We start from the raw sequence: 20,890 nt of genomic DNA on the forward strand, positions 1-20,890 counted from the left end.
TTCTGAAAAGTATTTGTATTCTCTGAAAAGAAAAACCAACCTACAGAATCCTGTTCATTTGATTCTCTCTCTTCCTCCCCTCCCACTCCCCATCAGTGGATCTAGCAAAGGCAACAGGCAATGTCACCATAAGATTAGTATTTTAACCAATGCAAAAAGTATTTTCAAGTGTAGGCAGAGGCTGCAATTAGAGTCTTTATTATATTAGATTAAGTGTAACCATGAATAAATCAGGTCCTTGCCCTGAAGAGTTTACTTCTAACAGGCAAGATTACATAAGGAACTGCATTGGGAGAACCAAGATTACAAGGAAAACAGCATTGCTTAAGTTATGAGTAAACCTAGATGTACAGAAGTTTCTGTAATAGTAGATTCAAAGTTAGTAAATAAATAGCCTTTACTTGCAATCACCATCCCTTTCTGCTATATCAAATGTACACAAAACTGATATGCTTCAGCTAACCTGTATTCCATCAGTGTTGTTTTGAAGTCAATAGGACTAACTTGTCTAAATCAACGTCACCTTGTTCGAAAATTCTGCACTAAAAGGCATAAATAAGGTCTCTGAGGGCCTGTGTGTTAACATATTAAAGTTATTGATTTCTTTTAACTTTAAGTAAGGAAACATTAAAACAATTGCTTACAGTGTGAGAGAATTTAAGCAGAGTTTTTTGTTTCAGGATATTAGAGAGACAAGGTGGGTGAGGTCCAATAAAAGATATTAACTCCTGTGAGTGAGCGAGATGAAATTTTGAGCTTACACAAAGTCCTGCAGAGCTCTAATTTGCAATATCTGGTGGGATTGCTTTGTTTACCTTTGGTCATTTTGCAAAATGAAGAGATCCTACCATTAGTGGCATTTATAATTCACTTCATTATGTTTTAATTTAATGTTGCAATAACCCTACGTTTCAACTTAGGTATCCAACGACCCAGAATGGCTGTTCTGAGGGCAGCTGGACTATGAGCTGCTGCTCTTAAGAAGGGGATGCGCTGTATCCCTCGCCCATGGGCACGACTGGAGGAGAGGTGGGTCCCAAAACAGCGGCCTGAGGGCGAGGAGGCTGAGCCGCTCCGCGTGGAGCCTGTTTAAACGACATGTCCCACCGCGGCAGGGCTCGATCAGAGAATCACAGCCTGAGCTCTCTATGCAACAGCGTTTAAACCGAAGTCACATCTACTGCTGCAGACGGGCTGTGGTGCGCGGAGTGGCTTCTGTTCGTAAATAGGCGGGCCAGGGCCCAGGCGCCGCCAGGCTGGGGCGACCGGCAGGCAAGGCCCACGCTGCACGCTTCCTAATCGATCCCGCAGCAGCCTCCAGCGCCGGAGTGCACGAGGGCTCGTTCCTGCCCCGGCTCTCCAGGCTCGCAGTTACGGAAAAGCCAAGCTCGGGTGCCGCACGCCTCCGCCGCCTCAAGCCCACGCGGGTCGCCCACAGACGAGGGCCGCTCCGGCCTTCCCCTCAACGCGTGCGCGCCGGCCGCTGACTTCTCCCCACCCCTCGGGTCCTGTAGGCGGCCCCGTCCCGCCCCGCCCCGCCCCGCCGGGCCCGCCTCCCGCCTGTAGGCGGCGCTGCTTAGAGCTCACCCGCGGCGGCCGCGCCCGGGCCCGGCTGCGAGGTGAGGGGTGGAGGCCGCCCGCCCGCCCGCGGGCCCAGGTGAGAGCCGGGGACGGGGAGTCCCGCGGAGCAGGCCCGACCGCTTTCCGCGCCTCGACTGGGGCCGGCGCTGGGAGCGGAGCGAGCGGGCCGAGGGGCGCAGAGGTGGGAGGCTGGGATATGGGGGCGCTGTGACGGCAGCGGGGGGGGGCGACGTGGGGCGGCCTGGAACAAGGGCGGGGGGAGGGGGGAGCAGCAGTGAGGGAAGGGGGTGGGTTGGGCCAAGGGTGGGAAGTGGTGTGGGGTTGGCTAAGGCAAGGGAGGAGGGACTGGTCGGGGGACGGTGGGGAGCGGTGCGGGGAGAGGGGCTGGCCGCGGGGGAGCGGTGCGGGGAGAGGGGCTGGCCGGGGGGGAGCGGTGTGGGGAGAGGGGCTGGCTGGGGAAAGGGTTGGAAAACTGTCTAAGAATCAAGGGCCTGACTCTTCTGTCCTGAAGTCCCCTTGGAGTTAGCTGTTAGGGGTGTACTTCCCAGGCCGAAAATCTCCTTTCAAACTCTCTGTTCCCTCTTGTTATCTCACAATCCTTTAATCTGTGCATATGAGAGTCGTCTTTATCCTGGGTGATGCGTGTTCTGTGTCTGACACTGCTCTGGAGTTTGTGGGGCTCTGTGGCGTTCACGCAACTTGTCTACGCTAGAGTTAACTGCTCCAGCAAGAGTGGCCACGCTGGTACTTGGAAATACTACTTGAGCTGGGCAGTGCAATTTTGTGAGCAGCTGAGAGGTTGTTCAAGTTGAGCTGTATCCCCTGACCAGCCAGCCAACTTGAGTGAAGTGTTACTGCACTTGAGTTAAGGTCTTTGTGCATAGACAGGTGTTGTGTTGGGGGCAACCCTTGAGTTATAACAACTACAGCAAAAACAAGCTCTAAGTGTTGCAGGAGCTTGAGGCCATATTTGGTCTACAACTAGGTGCTGCCGCTATGCCACTCTAGTGTAGACACTTCCTACAACGAAAGGGATTTTTTTGGTGGTGTAACTAATTCATCACTCAGAGGTTATAGATGGGTAAATAGAAGAATTCTTCTGTTAACATAGCCACAGTCTTCAGAACATGTAACTTTTTGCAGCACAGCACTGTAGCTAGGTTGTTCTAATTTTTATGTGTAAACCAGGCCTGAGATTATATCTACACTGCAACCAAGGTGTAATTTTCATCTTGTGTAGATGTACCTGCGCCATCTTTCATCTAGCTAAGTTGTTTAAAATAGCTGCAGAGACATGTCAGCGTGGGCTAGTCGTGCAAGTACATAGCCAGGGACCACAGTGGGTTTGGACAGCCCAGACCACTACATCCTTGCTGCCTTCTTAAGTAAATTAATTAGATTAAAGCTAGCCTGGGTACGTCTACACAGACTGTAAATCATGCCTCTGGTTGCAATGTAGGCATAGCATGAGACCAGAAAGACATACTCAGTCTTTTACATCTGACTTGCACTGATGATTGGAACGCCCATTGCAAATTAATAAGTAAACAGGTCGTGAAATCAAGAGCATTGTATCACAAAGTGTACTTTAATCATCGCTTTTGAGAGTTGTAGTTTTAAACTATGTATTATTTATTTTGTTTGGAGACCATGCAGGTCCTTCTGAGAATTGTTGTTCTGTTGCATTAACCAAGTGAGAGTTAGCAGAGTTCTTTATATGCTAGGCACAGTGGTATGTTAAAGGAAAGGAGTGATTTCAGATTTACATAATTAAACTCTGAGTTTCCTAGTGTGTAAGGGTTTGAATTGGACTTGTATCTCGTTTGTTTTGTTTTTAAATGCACCTTTCTTGGTTATATTTACAAAAATAGAAGTATACAAGTATGGACTTCTTTCAAAAGTATTATTTAATCATTTGAATCTCATGGATAAGTTCAAATGGTTTGAAACAGATCTCTTCCGACCCATCACTATTTGCCAGTGAGCAGTTTTTCTGAGCTGTAATCAGATAAGCCCCCAATCCTGCAATTGGATCTACTAGCATGGAACCCCATTGACTTCAGTGGAGCTGTACTCAGCCCATGGGTCTGCACTAATAGATATAGACAGCAGGATTAGGACTTACATGCATAATTGGGATGTGTACTATCGAAAGCTTTTAAAAAAAACAAACAAAAAAAACCTCTTAGTCATTGAGTGTGCATGCCAAGGCTCACTTGAGTGAAACTGTTGATAACAGCAGCTCATAATGGAAATGCTGAGAGGATTTTAATCCCTCTAATTTTTTGTTATAGGCAGCAGACAAATACTGAGCTTCATCACCATGCCTGTCCTGGCAGCAGAACCTACAGTCTTCTTGCTTCCCCACAGGAAAAGCTTGTGACTTCCAGTTCCCTCAGAAGAATGAGCAGTGTCTATGCCCTGGCCTTCCTTACGTGGCTGTGCTGGGTCACTAACAGTACCTGCAACTCTAGTTGCTACTGTTTTGCAATTGTAACGGAAAAGGTAATGAAATTGCAAAGATTTTTTTAAAAGAGCTCCTTTAAATTGTTTACTGAAACGGTATAGAAATGCACCAACTTGATGTCTGTTTGGGGGTCCGTGTGTTCTTGCTTGTCATTTGAAATAATTTTAATCAAAAATATATTTTTAGATGTACCCGGTAGGTGATAGCCAGCCTACTGGAAGAGCGCTACACTGTTACTTCTTCCTCCCCCCCCCCCCTTCTGTCTTTGTCCCTTCTTTGGTCTGTGGTTTCTATCTCAAGCATTAACAAAGTGCCATCTTGATACTATTAACACTCCATTGCATATTTCATTCTATAGTGTTCTTCAGCCTCTGACTTTCTCAGGCGGGGTGGGCAAATCTTTTGGCCTGAGGGCCGCATCTGGGTATGGAAATTGTATGGCGGGCCAGGAATGCCCGGTGAAGGAGGGGGACTTTATGGGGTGTAGCATGGGAGGGCTCTATAAGGGATGTTACCGAGTGGGGGAAGGGAGGACTCATGGGGTGTAGCGTGGGGGGGGGGGAATAGCTCTACAGGGGTGGTACTGGGGACTCCTAGGAGCCCTGCTGGCAGTGACACCAAGGCAGCTGTACCAGGCACCACCACACGTGGAGGCACCGTAGCTGGGATGGGTGCAGCCCCTGGGTGGTTTCAAGGCTCTCGAGGATGGGGCCATAGGAGACCATGGGGGATTGGGCATGCTGCCACGTGGGAGGGACGGGGGAAACGGTGCTGCTGCGTAGGAGCGGGGTTCCGATCCTGGAAACAGTGCGGTGAGGTCGCACCTGCACAGTGTGGCTCTGTGTGCTGGAAGATGGTGCTCATCAAGAGAATTATGAGTTGGGGCTGGGGAGCGCTGGGTGGGCAGAGCGGGGCAAGCCCCTGACTCCACTCCCTGGCAGGAGCACCGGGTGTGCAGAACAGCACAAGCCCCCGACCCCGGTGGGAGCTTGAGGGCTGGATAAAAACGTCTGATGGGCCAGAAGTGGCCCACCAGCCGTAGTTTGCGCACTCCAGTTCTAAGGGTTGGTCTCTCATTATCAAAGTTTGGAAGAGAGCTATTTTTTTATAACTTTAAAACTGCCAACAAATGATAGAACATGTGCAGGATCTTTAACCTGAAGAAAGAGTAATTATGTTTGGTAGTATTTTCATGTTTTATTGTTTCTTGTAAATTTGATTCCAATAACATTAAATATATACATTAACAGACTGTTTGACTTGTCTGTTTAGTCCTAACTCATTTTTTTGTGTGGTTTTCTTAATTTTGCAGAAAAGTTAAATGTCTTCAGAAGATAAGGAAGCTCAGGAGGATGAGCTGCTGGCTCTAGCTAGTATTTATGATGAAGATGAATTTAAGAGGGTAGACTCTCTCCAAGGAGGAGAAACAAGAATTTGTCTGGAGTTGCCCCAAAACTTCAAAATATTTGTGAGTGGTGAGTCCGGATGTTTTGCATTATCTTTAAATTAATTTTTATTAAAATATGTTCTAAAGGTGGTTACCCAAACATTTTTCATTTTCTCTTCTTAGAACTTTGAGGCCATGAACAATTTATCACACATTACAGCTGGGATGGGTATCGCTCATAGTTGTAACTTCAGAATGTAATTCTTGCTTTAAGTATTTGCACATCATTCTTAAAGATCAAAACTAAAGAGGGTGGACTTTTAAATTTCAAATATAGTAGCTTCCTAGAATGGAATTTTTAATGGTTTGTTCAAATTACTTGCTAAGGAGACTTCATCTGTAGTATTTCAAAATACTTTTTTTTTTCTAAAATATTTTAATTTAAAGTTGGAATATTTTTGTGTGAATTGAGCATTATTAGACCAAGGGGGACCCGTGGAGTAAACTAATCTAGATCTTTAAGTATTAATTTATCTATCTGGTGTGCTTTTGGATTGCACTGCATTGCATTTCTGTACTGCCTTTCATTTGAGACTGAGTTTTGAAATATTGGTTAAACGACACTGTCAATTTTAAAATGATACTTCTCTTTGGAAAAAAAAAAATTGCCTACTGTTACAGGTAACACCGAGCATTACTATAACTGTTAGTTTCAAGAAAATAATTTTTTGTATTTGACACCATTGTGCATGTGTAGCTGCTTCCTTGGTTCCCATATGCAATCATTCAGTTTCCCTTGTTTGTATGGGCCAAACTCAGCAACACAAGTAACAAATAACAAACCCACACTTTTAAACATTTGGCAGAGGGACTTGAAATTACTTTTAACTCTGTTTTTAATTTGACTATTTTTCAAATTAATTGTGTCCTTTTAAGATTCCCAATCTGTCAAGTGCGTATTAACTCCATCAGAGGTGCCTCTGCTTCAGTTTACCTATTAACTGTTATTTGTCCAAGACTGTACAGTGAAACACTGACAGATCCACAATGCTGTGCTCTGTCCACTAGACACTCCTTTCTCTGGAAAGACCTCTGAAATATGATGATTTAACTGGGAATTGGTCCTGCTTTGAGCAGGGGGTTGGACTAGATGACCTTCTGGGGTCCCTTCCAACCCTGATATTCTATGATTCTATGAATTTGCTTTTTCTCTGAGGAAAACTGTCAGTGATAAATGATAAAATTAGAGAGGCTTGTTCCTTTTCTTGTTGTTAGAACAACAAAGTATATTTACTCTTATTCTTGAGGATTTGCCTTTCCAGACTATCTGGTTTGTAATTTATCTGACAGATCATGGTATTAGCAAAGTCAATATTCACTAATTCAGCGTCCAGCCACAACTGTTTATGAAATGTTGTAGCACTAAAAAGGCACATTGTTTACTTAAGTCTCAGTAAAGCAGTTAAACTAAACATTTATGAATGGAAAGAGGTTTCTTGGGAACTTTATCATACAGTTAAACTTTGAGACTGCAACACCTAGAATTATAGTTCTGTTGATCTCTCTCAATTTGCGTCAATCAACTGTCTTTCATTCAGGAAGTCCCACAGAGTGTCTCCAGAACAGTGGATTTGAATACACAGTTTGCTTTCTGCCTCCACTTGTGTTGAATTTTGAACTCCCACCAGATTACCCATCAGTCTCTCCACCTATGTTCACACTCAGCAGCAAGTGGCTCTCCCGGGCTCAGGTTTGTTTTAAAATCTTTTTGACATTTCTTGTCCCTTTCAGGAACATAAAAAAATTCTTTATAATTAATACTCTAATAGTTGTAAATGCAGCAGGTGAAGGAATAGTTGGATAGAACTTTGCTTTTAACATCCAGGTTCAGTTGGAGGAAACCATTAGCATCATGGAGTATAATACATACTTCTAATGAATTGTATAAGGAGTAGTTTTTATTGGTGCCCTTTGGCAACAGTCTTTTTCTCTTCATGCTGCAAGATTCTTAAGGATAAAGGATGGGATTTTCAAAAGCATCTTAATTACTTAGGTGCACAAGTCCCATAGAAAATCAATAGAATTTAGGCTGCTAAATCATTTAAGTGACTTAAGAGCCCAAGTCTCATTGACAGTCAATGAAACTTAGGCTCTTAAGTGCTGAAGTCAATTTTGAAAATGTGACTGTGTTCCTAAGTCACTTATGGCCAGAATTTTAAAGGTACTAAAGATTCAGAGGGATGCATAGTGGTATTTTTAGAAGTGCCTAGGTGATTAACACCCATTGAAATGAATGGGAATTAGGCACCTAACTTGCTTTAGGTGCTTTTATAATTCTTATTGATGCTTATCTGTGTCTATAGGCACCTATTTGGAAGTCTGGCCTTTAGCTGCTTTTGAAAATCCCAATCATAGCAATTCGATGTCCTGTTTCATCTCTGCTTATATCCTGTGCGTTATAGAGTAGGTACATGTGAATATATATATACACCGTACTATGCAAATACAGCCTATATCTGAAATTTTTTTGTATTGTGTCATGAGACTCAGGTGCCTTCCACCATTTAAGAAGGGCAGGTATTCATTCATGTATAAGCATTCTTCTTGAAATACTTTTTTTTTCTATTTAAGAGGGTTTTTTTTTACTATTTAACTATTTACTATTTACTGTAAAATATTTTCTTGAAGAACAAAAATATTTAGTGAAAGAACACACAAGTGTATGTATTTTTAAAATCTCTGCAGGGAGTCATAGCTCTGTCAATAGCAGCTAAAGATCTTGAGATCCAAAGGCTGATAAAGGCAATGCTAGATTAAAGAGATGCTGTTAGGATTGATAGCCCCAGAATTTAACCTGCCTTTTCTGATGTTTGTAAACATGTGATGCTATTAACCCAGCATTTGTGAGCAATCCAAAAATAACAATCCAGGATGCAGGTGTGGATAGAGAGCAGTCTTCACTGAGGACACTTCAATTTCAAACTTGTAAGAAAGAGAGCAACTGGATTATAAACATAATGAAACTTAAAAGCATTTTGAATGTGCTTATTCAAAACCACATTATCAGAACTAACTGTGTATGAAATGTATACATTTTTTTAAAATTACACAAACCAAAAACCTGCATTAAGTAGTGAAATTATACAGGACAACAACCCATATCTTTTCATAGGTAGAAGAATGCATCCATTATGTTTGGGTACAGTGGGTATAACCTATCTGGATACTTCCAATTGAACTCTTTATTATTGCATTTATGTTACCGGGTATTTGCAACATAGCTGATATCCTTTGATTGTCTAACATGCAGCTATATCTATTAAATTCCTTACTGTGCAGTAGTGAGTTTATATGAAACAAGCATGTCATCTAGATTTTTTCACACAAATTAACTAAAATTTCAGTTGCGTAGGCCTTTATTTGTTGTATGCTATTATTGTATTACAGTAGCATCTACAGGCCAGCTCCATTGTGGTAGGCAGTGTACAAATAATTACACTGAATAGTGTGATCAAACCATGGTGCCTGATAATACAACTAATTGTGCACGTAGAGCTCATTGCTGAGCAGTGGCCAGTTTAGTAAGAGCAACACAAACCTTGGTATGTGGATGGGTGTCCCTTGTTTGTAAATCATACTTTGTTAATAAAGATAACATTTATTTTCCTTCTACAGTCTGCTGTATAAAATATCAGGGAGGAAGATAGAGAAGCAATTTCTTCCCATAGATTAGGCTTTTTCAGAGCAAACAACATCCAATTAACATGTCCAGCTTTTATTCTTTGGGAAATGTGAACTCACATGAGGTGATCACATTTGAGTTAACGTGACTTTTGCTGAAACAGCAGTAAACATTGTCTGAATTAACATGCAGTAATTGTAGCATGAGCTGTTGCAATGTATGAGTTAGTTGGTTAGTATAATTCGGAAAAGAAGGTTATGAATGGGAACTTGCTAATCAGCTAAGAATTCAGACTGTTTTCAAACTGCACTGCTGCCAGTGAACTGACACTCGTAACAAATAAAGCTAGTTCCAAGATAAGCAGAATACTCATATTCTAACTACATTTAAATTACTAAGATAATTATATAAAACTGGGTACTAAAATTTCACTGTAAGTCAGGCAGAAGTAGAAGAGGGGGAAGTCTCTGGTACAAAGCAGATGTCGGTTCCAGTACACAACATTAGAATGCGTTCAGTGTTTGATAATGAAAGCCCAAAAGGCAAATGCTGTATGAATTAGTGCAGGCATGTAATATTCATTGTATATACAGATTTTAATGTTTAAAATAACACAATTGAAGTACATCAGATGATAAAACATTTAAAGCATTATACTTAAAACCAGAGGTGAGTAGTTCGCTGAATCTTGAATTGACTTCCAAATGTGCTACATTTAGTCCAGTCAGAATAATGAGGCTGATTTCTTTCATTAAACTCAGAACTTCAAAGCTGAGATTGTCAAATATGCATCATAGTTACTTTTTGATATTCACTAAAAATAACTTCCTCCTGTAACCCAAAATATCTAGATCAGTATATCGGTCTGGCAGTAATTAGAGTGTTCTTACCTATTCACTTGAAAGGAAATGAGTTCTGATTATGCTACAGGTGGCTTTTAATTTATAAGTTTAAAAGTGACTGCAAAGCTGATGGGAAATTAGGTGTCCATTTTTGCTGCCTTATGATTTTATGAAGAAGGCAAGATGATATTCAAAATTCTGAGGGGAAAATCCAGCCGGAGAGAAACCTGAAAACAAACTATTCAGGCTTTCTTTAAACATAAAAAGGCAAGGCCCCATACACGTATTAAAAGTATTTTAGCTAGGTCACCTTGAAGCAAATGTTGTTTAATCTATGCAGTAAAGCATATAGAACTGTTATCTAAGTTACTTATCACATCATATGATTTTTATTTCTAAATCTACATTTCTTTACAATTACTTGCAATACTTCCTAATATTTTGTAATGCAGCTGACTTAGTTCATTTTCTGTATAGTGTAAGGTGTAGACTGAAGATTTTTGCTTTGGAGGTTAGCAAGTGATCAGGTGAGGATGTAAAATTATGCTCTCTTGTTATTTCCCAATGAGTACAAACAACAAAGACCTGGTTAAACTAAATTAGTTCATGGCCTAAACTTGAAATCTGAAGCTGCCTTTAAAGGTACCACATGTTCTAAGATGAGTCAGGAGTTGTTGGAAGATGGAGCTATTCTTTTTGGGTTCTAAGCTCAATCTTTTCTTTTCTAGCTTACTGCACTTTGCAAGCACTTAGACAACTTGTGGGAAGAGAACCGAGGCTGTGTGGTCTTGTTTGCCTGGATGCAATTTCTTAAGGAAGAAACTCTAGCTTACCTGAGCATCACCTCCCCATATGAACTAAAAATGTGCCGTCAAGAAAATGGGCAGAGCAGGACATCTCTGTTTCCCGTGAACTCTGAGCTGGATGGTTGTGGCGCAGCAGGTGCTGCAACAGCACAAGAAGAAACCCTTGATGAAAGAGCTGTACAGGATGTGGAGTCTCTGTCAAGTCTGATAAGGGAAATCTTGGACTTTGATCAGGCTCAGCAGAAAAAATGCTTTAACAGCAAGATGTTCTTTTGCAGCATCTGCTTTTCTGAGAAGCTGGGTAGTGAATGTATGTACTTCATGGAGTGCAGGCATATATACTGCAAATCCTGTTTAAAGGACTACTTTGAAATTCAGATCAGGGATGGCCAGGTCCACTGCCTCAGCTGTCCAGAACCAAAGTGTTCTTCTGTTGCTACTCCTGGCCAGGTAATAGCAGAAGTATGTAATCAGTGCATGCACACCTCTAGCTTACTAATAAAGCTGAATTGTATATAACGGATTTTTGCTCAAACCATAGTAATTAAAGCACAGAGTTTTTTCATGCTACCCAGAGACTACTTACATGCTTCTGAGTTAAAATTAGATCACCTGGCACCAGTTTTGCCCACTATTAATTTCAGATGTCTTGGACACCAGTTTGAATTGACATGATCCCACTGATTGTGCTCATTGTTTTCACTATGTGACTCTAAACTGTCAGTGCCTGGGATTTGAATTGCTAGTGAATCTGTTCTTCAGAATATTTAAGATGATTATGTGCCAGCGGCATATTAACGCCTAGGCTGACAAGGCCTAGGCCTAGGCCGGCAAATTTATAATAGCACCGAGAGGCTGCCTCCCACAGTGTTGGTTTGCACCCCCTGCCCCAACTCCACCCCTTCCCCGCCCCCTCCCTGCCCCTATTGGTCCCCTTCCTCAAATCCCCGCCGTCTCTCCTGAGCGCGCCGTGTTTTCCCCCCCTCCTTCCCCCTCCTTTGCGAAGCTGTTTTGCACACAAGCATTGGCAGGGAGCGGGGAGAAGCAGGACCTGGCGGTGCGCTCAGGGGAGGAGTCGGAGCGGAGGTGAGCTGCAGTGTGGGGGCCGGGAGCCTCGGGGGGGGGGGGGGGAGAGGGGATGCGGCAATTATTTCAGGGCCTGGGGCGGCAAAGTCATTAATCCACCACTGTTATGTGCAGTGGCTGCAGATTTAGAGTATCATCAATAACTTGTATACTTTCTCTCTGATTATTGCAGTAATCTCCTGATCAGAATGAGAGTAATGTTTAAAATGTGCTAAAGCAAATTTAAGCTAGTTGTTGGTGCTCATGTCCTAAAGTTTTTTCTACCAGAGCTAATAGATTGAACGTCTGAATCCAGCAAATATAATGTTGTTTGATCTTTGTTTAGGTTAAGGAACTGGTTGGAGAGGAGTTGTTTGCACGTTATGATCGCCTACTTCTGCAGTCCAGCTTGGACTTGATGACAGACGTGGTATATTGTCCTCGTCCATGCTGTCAGACTCCTGTGATGCAAGAGCCAGGTTGCACCATGGGCATATGTTCCCGTTGCAACTATGCCTTCTGTACCCTCTGTAAAATGACTTATCATGGAGTCTCTCTATGTAAAATCACTGCAGGTGAGTTGCACTGTTTTGGCAGTGGAACACAAAGTGAATTGCAGTTTTCATTGTAGAATACAGTGACATTAAGTAGACACTCGGAAACATTTCTACTTCTGTATCTGTTATAGTAAGGGTAAGTGAGTTGACACATCCGTTTGTGTGGTAGGACTCTCTGTGTAGTGGGGATGAGAGATTAAATGTAGTTGAAGAGCTGGCCTCTGCCCTGAAGAGTTTACAGTTGAATGGCTAGACATGCTGCAACAAGTTAGATGAACAAATGACACAGTTTAGAAGGACAGTGGTTATGGCATTGTAGTTGCTTACTATACCCATTTGTATATCTTGAGGATTTTTTAAAAAGAAAATTAGTATTGATTACTTAGAGGGAAATACGATACACAGGGTACATTCCTGTTTCCCACAGTAGCTGGTGGCAAATGCTTGAGGGTAGGGCAAGAAACCCTAAAATTTATGGAATAACATGTCCCCAGGAAATTTCTTCCAGCTTTTAAGGAGTTTACCCATATGCCATGAAGCATGAGGGTTTATATTCCAGACATTTTAATACTAATGTAACTCAAAATATTATCCATATTGTGATACAGGAGGGCCAGGGAGCAGTGATAGAGGGGAAATATATAAGCCCTAGGCTAATTAAGGAGTAGTTCTCTGTAGACTAGGGAGGGTTGCTACAGGTTAATTGGAGCACCTGTAGTCAGTTAGGACCTGTCAGGAACCTAATAAACCCCCCTGCTTCAGGCAGTTAAGGGAAGAGAGGAAGGAGAGAAGACTGGAGCTTGGAGGTGTGTTGTAAGATTTGAAAGACCAGAGAACCGAAGTAAGGGAGACCCTGCCCCAGAAGAGGAGGGAGACTTCCTCCCCCAACGTTTAAGGACCAAAGGTTCCCCACCCAAGGGGGAAGAGGGTAAGAACCCACAGGAGTTGAGAGGGGCTGGGGCTCAGAGTGAGGAGCAAACCCAGACCCCTTCCCCGCTTCCCTCCTCTACCACCTTCCTGGGCCACTAGCGAGGACCTCGGCTGCCCAAGACCAGGGGCAAGAGGTGGCGTCTTAGCCCCCCTGCCAAGAAAAGCGCAGGACCCCCCATACTAACATCAGCCATCTTGCCACAATATAAATGTCCATTCCTTTTTTTGAATTTTGTTGAGCATTTGGCCTTGATGTCTTGCGATAGTTCCAGTAAATGTATGGTGTTAGCAAAAAATATTTCCTTGTATCAATTTTTAATATGCTACCTATTTCAGTTTTATTGACAGTCCTAATTACAAGAGAGGGTAAATACAAGTGTCTAATCTACCTTCTTTCTACTGGTTGTTCTGTATACCTTTATCATGTACACTCTTATTCATCTCCCCTCTGAACTAAACAATCCTAATCTTTTCAGTCTCATGTCATATGAATTTTTTTTCCATGCCTGTAATTGTTTTGGTCACAAAGCTTTTATTTCCACTTTAAGTTTTTTGAGGTAGGGTGGCTAGAACACAGCATTCCCAGCGAGGGTGATTCATATGATGGAATTGCAATATTTTCAATATAAACTTTTATTCTGTTCCTCATGCATCCTACCATTTTGTTTGCTTTTTTAACTTCAGCTGCATATTGAGCAGATATTTATGAAATAGTACAAGGAACATCTTGTTTGAGGATCTCAAACATAACATGCTTAAAAAAAGTATAAAGTGTTTGTCCCTGATGTGTTTTGTTTTGTTGGTCCTGGAGTTTCCACAGCTGAGAGGTAGTAGATTATACTAGTGTCAGCAGCTGGGTGGAACTTCTGGGTGGCTGTTGCTGCCTCATTCTCCTAGCAGGGTTTTTGGAATCCTCTTGTCCCTTGCAATCTTTGGAATCTCCTGGATCATGTTTACAATGAGTTTGGCTCATCGTTTTAGCTAAGTGTGTGACTTCCATATGCAGTGCGGTATGTAAGGCTAATGTGTTCTTCTGTCTTTATTTCACTCCTTAGAAAAGCTAATGGATTTGCGTAATGAGTACCAAGAAGCAGATGAGGCCACTAAAATATTTTTGGAGCAGCGCTATGGCAAAAGAGTGATTCAGAAAGCCCTTGAGGAGATGGAAAGTAGAGAATGGCTAGAAAAGAACTCAAAGGCCTGCCCTTGTTGTGGCACTCCTATAGAGGTGAGTTTATTGGGCTAAACTTGGAGAATCACATTTATTCTTAATTGTTACTGTCCGATGTTACTAATGTGATTCACTATGGGGACCAATGCCAGGGAATTAGGACTTTCATTTGTAGGGTCCATATGATTCCATTTGTGCCTCATCCCTACTACTGGCTACTCTAGTCTTTCTTTTGAGCATTACATTTAATAAAAAAATAGGTATTTTCAATTTTTAAAGGTATTCATCAGTAGTTCCCCAGGTGCTGGGGAAATAGGTTGCCAGCAAACAGTTCAGGAAAAAGTGAGGTTTCCAGTGTGTTTACTAATGCAGTCAGATAAAGCTTCTGTAACACAGGCTACTAGTTCATAAACGGGGAATGACATTCACCAATATTGTAGACTTACACTTGCAATAAAGCTTGTCCTCACTTCTGCAGCTAGCAAAAGCAGTTGGCATTACAGTAGGAGGAAACTTCTCCTCTGGATACACATCTCCTGAAACCAGGTTGAAGTGAGGACACACCTCAGACCTCACAAGGATACTAGATTTTATGGTCCGTTCTGCATTTTGGTTAAATCCGGCTGCCTGTACCAGGCAGTGTTTCTCAGGGAGATTCTCCTGCCACCAAATATTCTGTAAACTAGGCAAAAGTGTACTGAGCTGGGAGCCAAAAGACCATAATTTCAAACCTCACCTCTACTGATTGCTGTTAGTATTTCAGTCCATTTCGGACTTTATTACTGACCATGGCCTCATATCCCAGCCCTAGAAGGCAGTCAAGTATCAATCTCCCATTGTGCAGATAAATTAACAGATTATCCAAAGTCACTTCAAGGAGAATTGGGAAGAAAACAGAGGTCTGTAATATAGCAGAATCAAGTTTTAGCCACTTTGCAACACTGCCTTTGAGGCTGAATGTGCCAAAACTATGTATTTTGATTATCCTATCTAACCAGTACATGCCAGTCCCTTTCCAGAGCCAGAGATAGAACCCAGGAATCCTGATCTAATATTCTACTGCTGTCTTAACAAATAGGTGGTTAACAGTCTGGCAAAATTGTCTTAGGTAATTTAGGTTCCCCCCTTTAGTGGCTAGTCCACATGGAGGATAATTACTCCTATAGTTCAAGTAGGTAGAGGTTTGTGCTGGGGATCGGAAGATCCAGAGCTCAGACCCTGCTGGTGACTTATTTTGGGGTGACCTTATTGTTGAATGAGAGAACTGGTGATGAAAAGTTATTTCTTTTGAATAAAATTGTTTGTTTGTTCATACAGTGGGTAAACAATCTAGAAAAAAACTTTTATAGTTAAAATTTTAGCAGTCTGTCAAAGATGGTGTGACATAGTAAAATACTGTACAGATGTTCCATTTTTGAAAATACACATTTCTATCGTTTGTCGCATAGCGATTGCTGATATTGCACAAAGGCAGGTTTGAAGGCTTAGAAGTGACATGAGGTATGGTTGATTCTTACTGCTATTCCCTGTTTCTTCCCCCACCAGAAACTAGATGGTTGTAACAAGATGACATGCACTGGCTGCAGCCAGCACTTCTGCTGGCTTTGTATGGGTTCTCTGTCTAGGGTGAACCCATATAAGCACTTCAATGATACATCCTCCCCATGCTTTAACCGGTACGTAGTCACGATATATGCCCTCAAACACAATACAAGCTCCATATGTACAGCATTTTTCTTGCAAGCCCTCCCAGAATTATTTTTTCACTTAATTATATAGGTAGTTACAAAGTTAAAATAAAAATGAGAGAAATTTTGAGGTATAGGCAAAGGAATAAAATGTTTTCAGATATGATTTGAAATATCGTATGCCTCTGAGGGATTTTTTTGCCCCCTGTTGGAACTGTTCATTTTCATGTATAGGTGGTGAGAGATCACAGTGATGAGTCTGGTAAAAATACTTAGGAAGGCAGCTCTAAATCTTAGGAACTGCAGAACTGGAGGTTAACACCATCAGCATTGGGATTGTGTAGAAGAATAGAGGAGATCATTGCTACTTGGGTAGATGGTAGGGGAAGTGGATGAGAGAGGTGTAATAGTGTGAAAGCTTGGTTCACTGACTTGTATTCTGTGTCTTGGAATGTTTTGCTAATCAAGCAGGATCGAAGAATTCTTTCCAAATATATTCCATTCCCAAATATTTCTGTGCATGTATAATGTGCCCCTCACTGTGGTATGTAGGTGTCATATCAAATTAATACTAAGACAACATTTTTCACCCCTCCATTCTTCTGCTTTCTTAAGAGGATATGTTCAGTTATATTTATCTCAAGATGAAATGTTGCTGGTCATGTGCAGCCATTTTTGAAGTAAATGCTGTGCAAAGAGGAGTGTCATGCATTATGCTGTAAAGGCAACAAGATTTGGACTCTTCCTTACCTCTGGTGGTAGGAACTTCCCAACAACAGGGCGTTGGCTGTAGAAGGCACAATGAACTTTGGGTCCTGAATATTTATCTCTGGGCTTCATCAGCCTTAACAAAACCTTTGAGCACAGAAGGTTTTAGCAAAGGAAACCAGTGTCTTATCGTAGCCAGGCGTCCAACCATTGAGGGCCTTAAAGATTAGCACTGGGACGTTGAGTCTTTTATATTGGACATTGTATTGATGCTTCAGTGGGAGGGAATAGGAATCAGGACTTGAGTTCTATTCCTTGTCCTCAAATAAATGAGTCAGTAGCAAAATTCAGCTACTTTCTGTGCCTCAGTTTGCCTGCTTGTAAAAGGGGGAAAGGATCTATGTTCAGAGGATGGGTCATGATTGGACTTTCTGGCCTATGCTGATGGGCTGTTTGCTCCAACCCTCCCTCTTCGCCGATCCTCCCCCCGGTCTTTTCTCCTTTCCTCAGTTTCATTCCACAACTGCCCTTCTCCCCTTCCGTGCCCCACCCCTCTTACCCGCCTTCCCTTAAATGTTCCATCTGCGTTCTCTTTTCTTTCCATTTAGCTTATTCCCTCCTAACTTAAACCCACACCCCCAAAAATAAATTAATCATTTAACTAATTTGATGTTTTTGCTGCATCACATTTTTCACTCTGCTTGTGTGTTACACCCCATTTGCTTATCCTTGTCTACTTAGATTGTAAACTCTTCAGGACAAGGTACACTCTACTACTGTGTGTGGACAGTGCCTAGCACGCTGGGGCTCTCTATTCCAGTTTGGTCTTAGGCACGACCATAATAAAAATGATTAATAATAATACTCTCAGGAGTCTTTAGAGGCTTAATTATCATTATCATTTATTTGTATTACCATAGTGCCTAGGAGCCCTTGTCATGGACCAGGACACCATTGTACTAGGCACTGTTGTTAGTATAGAAATGCAAAATATTTTAGTTGACTCAACTTTGGCTGTTGCAATACATGCATTTCAATGAAATGACAAAAATAAAGAAGCTGGAAAGTTCAAAGCATAGTTTCAAATTCAAGTTGATCTTCTCTGATTCCTAATACAGATTCTTGCCTGTATGACAGGTTGTTTCAAGCTATGAATGTTGATGGTGACTTCTGGGCTGCTGAAGATGAAGACTAGTTATGTTCTGCATCACCTAAAGCTGAAGAAACCAGAAATGAATCTTTTCCGCTTATGTCAAGTTTGTTGCTTTCATATAAGAGTGGTAACACTTCACACTGCAGGCTGCTTACACAACCATTTGGATGCTATCGCCACAAACAGAAGAGCCTATTTTCCTCCTCTTCTGGTTGTTTAAGTCCCTTACGTACATGTCCAGTGCTAAATAGGGTGAACAAACTGTCATCCAAAGGCTTAAAAAATAGTCGAGAAAACTCTAAATACCATAATGTGCCCCTTTTTCTGAAACGTATCCTAGAAATCTCTGTTTGGGAATTTCTCCAGGAAATTGGGCCTGGCAAGGATCTCTGGATTCCATCCTGCATACTTTGCAGTAATCTTTCCTATTGCTGAGGTGGGCTAGATGTGCTCTCCCCGGAGCTCTTTGGTGAAGCTGCTTGTGTCTATTGCAGGAAGGCTCATTAAATGTAGCATAATAACTTCTCCCCTCCCTCAGAGACTGAGCCAGTTGCTTTCATAGCATTTCCTGACCTGGATCCAAACTGATTTTTCTGTGGTGGCTCCCTGCTCGAGCACTGACACACTTCCCTGGGGTGGTAGAGGTTTATAAACTGCAGAATTTTTGCACCCCATTCCGTCTCTTCCTCCCTCTTCTCCCCCCAGTGGATCTAATGCCTGGGTCCCATGTAGAAAGTTACTGACAAACATTTCCTATCATATATTTTTATTCAGTTTCAGTAATTTAATTTCCATGTTGCTATCATATCTTAACAGGGAAGGAATTTATATGGTCTGGTGATTATTTTCATAATGATGGATATTAAAACAGTCTGTGTGCCCAATCTGTGAAATTCTGTGCAGTGTTTCTTGACTCAAATATTAATGAGGTGCTTAAATAAAAGAAAAGCGACCTCAGACACTGAACTGACTTAAATCCCTTAACTGCATGTTTTTCCTTCCCAGTTTCTAGTTGTTAAAAATTTTTGTGAAATGATGTCCTTTGGCCAAAGACCTCTAGTCTAGATAAATGGCTGGGACTAATGTATGGCCCTCCAACTGAACTAGCTCACTCATTCATGCTGTCATTATACTTCTAAATAATAAGTTATTGGAAAAACAAATCTCCCTACCCTGTAGTTTTACAAGCAGTCTCAAATGTGAGAACAGTGCTTGGATTACATTTTTAGAAATCCTTTTCATCTGTAAAATGGGCTAGAAAACAGTTGCTTTGATTTTCTTTTAATGAGAAATATACTTTGTTCAAAATAAGACAGCAGGGCCTGAATGGCTCAGCAACTAGGTAATGATACAGAGAGTCAAGGTCAAGTCTTCATATGCGGCTTTGGTTGTTAGTAAATAAATCTTTACTCAGATGTCTGTTTAGCTGAATTGCTAACAGGAAATGCTATGAAAGCAACTGGCTCAGTCTCTGAGGGAGGGGAGAAGTTATTATGCTACATTTAATGAGCCTTCCTGCAATAGACACTAAATGGTTTTAGTCCATTTCTGGAAGGGACAAAGATTCATTACACAACTCACTATCATGCTTGGTAGCTTGAGAGATCAAAGATAGGATACACATGGAGAGAGATTCCCCTTGCCTAGAACTGGTCCACCTTAATCTTGGTTGAGGTGGGTAGGGGAAGCTTGCCCACTCCTGTGTGTGGATTGTTTAATTTGAATTCCAGCACCTTTCACATGCTCTAACTTCACTTTTTAAAAGTAAACTCAATTGTCTTCACAGTTGTGTCCATTATGGGATGCATATCAGGACATAGAAAGTCACTCTATGGGATATAATAATAATCTGCTTCTAGGTAACAACTGTGATGATCGCTTCAGCTGGTAAACTAGTTTAGCTGTTTGTAGTAATCATGTACATTAATTGGTAGTGCCTAGCCCTGGTGCATATCATGCAAAGTGTTAGGATAGGATTTCCTAGATTTTCACCTGTTCACAAAAAACTAAACCCACACTACAGGGTTTTCCTTCTAAAATATTGTGTTTGGGTAGACTGTTTGCTAGCTCTGTATTCTTTTGTTCTGATAACTGTTTAAATACAATGACCAAGAATTCAAACTGTAAAGTTAATTCAGGTAGAAGTTTCCTATTTAAGCACTATTTCTGGAATGTCCTTGTTTATAATTCAAAACAGTTTTAAAAAACTCATCCTAATGCATACCAAGTATTTGCAGGGAAGGATTATGCATACCGACTGGATAAAGTGTCTACCTCCTAATCTCTCTCAGCTTTGCAAAGCATTATTTGCGGAAATAGCCATGAGATGTTATGCAGTAAAAAGGCTGGTAAGTTTTTATCCTTTAAAATAGTGTTTTAATGGTTCAAAAGAGCCCGGTTCCTTCAGCTTTGTAAAAAGGATGTAAATCTATATTACCACGAATGAATGTAAGATGGAGATAAATAAATGTTGTTTAAAAATTTAGATTTGCTCTTAACTGTAGAACTTTCATCTAGGCTGAGTGCTTTTGCTGCTGATTTCACATCCTTGACATTAACTTTCCATTTCCTTCTGTGGACAATTTGTGATCTCTGAACCTTAGTATATGGTACAGTCTTTGACAATCAGACTGGTAAGAGCCAAGTTTTGGCCTTGGGTATGCCTGTAAAGATTGACAAGTTATGGAAGCTGGAGTAGTTCTAGCTCTTCAACAGTATCTTACCCATAGCTGTTAGAGGGCCCAAGTTATGGTTCAAGCAAAATACTTAATTTTTCTGCAGCAGCTCTATAAACTTTTATAGCAGGAGCATATATATTTACTGTATATGGCCTGCTTTAAAAATGGGCCTCCA

General features: G+C 41.6%; 1 protein-coding gene across 3 annotated transcripts; it reads left to right on the top strand.

The window, feature by feature from the left end:
• Positions 1-1,530: 1,530 nt before the first annotated feature.
• RNF14 (ring finger protein 14) lies at positions 1,531-20,522 on the top strand. 3 transcript variants are annotated; one of them, XM_084637727.1, is made up of 9 exons: positions 1,531-1,657; positions 3,876-4,086; positions 5,361-5,523; positions 7,034-7,185; positions 10,688-11,215; positions 12,177-12,405; positions 14,373-14,545; positions 16,034-16,164; positions 18,003-20,522. In XM_084637727.1, the coding sequence occupies exons 3-9, from the start codon at positions 5,370-5,372 to the stop codon at positions 18,016-18,018; spliced, it is 1,383 nt and encodes a 460-aa protein (XP_084493853.1). In that variant the 5' UTR covers positions 1,531-1,657; positions 3,876-4,086; positions 5,361-5,369; the 3' UTR covers positions 18,019-20,522. The 3 variants fall into 3 exon arrangements, with proteins under 3 accessions (XP_084493853.1, XP_084493852.1, XP_084493854.1); XM_084637726.1 differs by having other exon boundaries at positions 18,022-20,522; XM_084637728.1 differs by lacking the exons at positions 1,531-1,657; positions 3,876-4,086 and having other exon boundaries at positions 5,377-5,516; positions 18,022-20,522.
• Positions 20,523-20,890: the final 368 nt, after the last annotated feature.

Source organism: Lepidochelys olivacea (genome assembly GCF_965140295.1).
Source record: "Lepidochelys olivacea isolate rLepOli2 genome assembly, chromosome: 8".
Lineage (NCBI taxonomy): Eukaryota > Metazoa > Chordata > Testudines > Cheloniidae > Lepidochelys > Lepidochelys olivacea.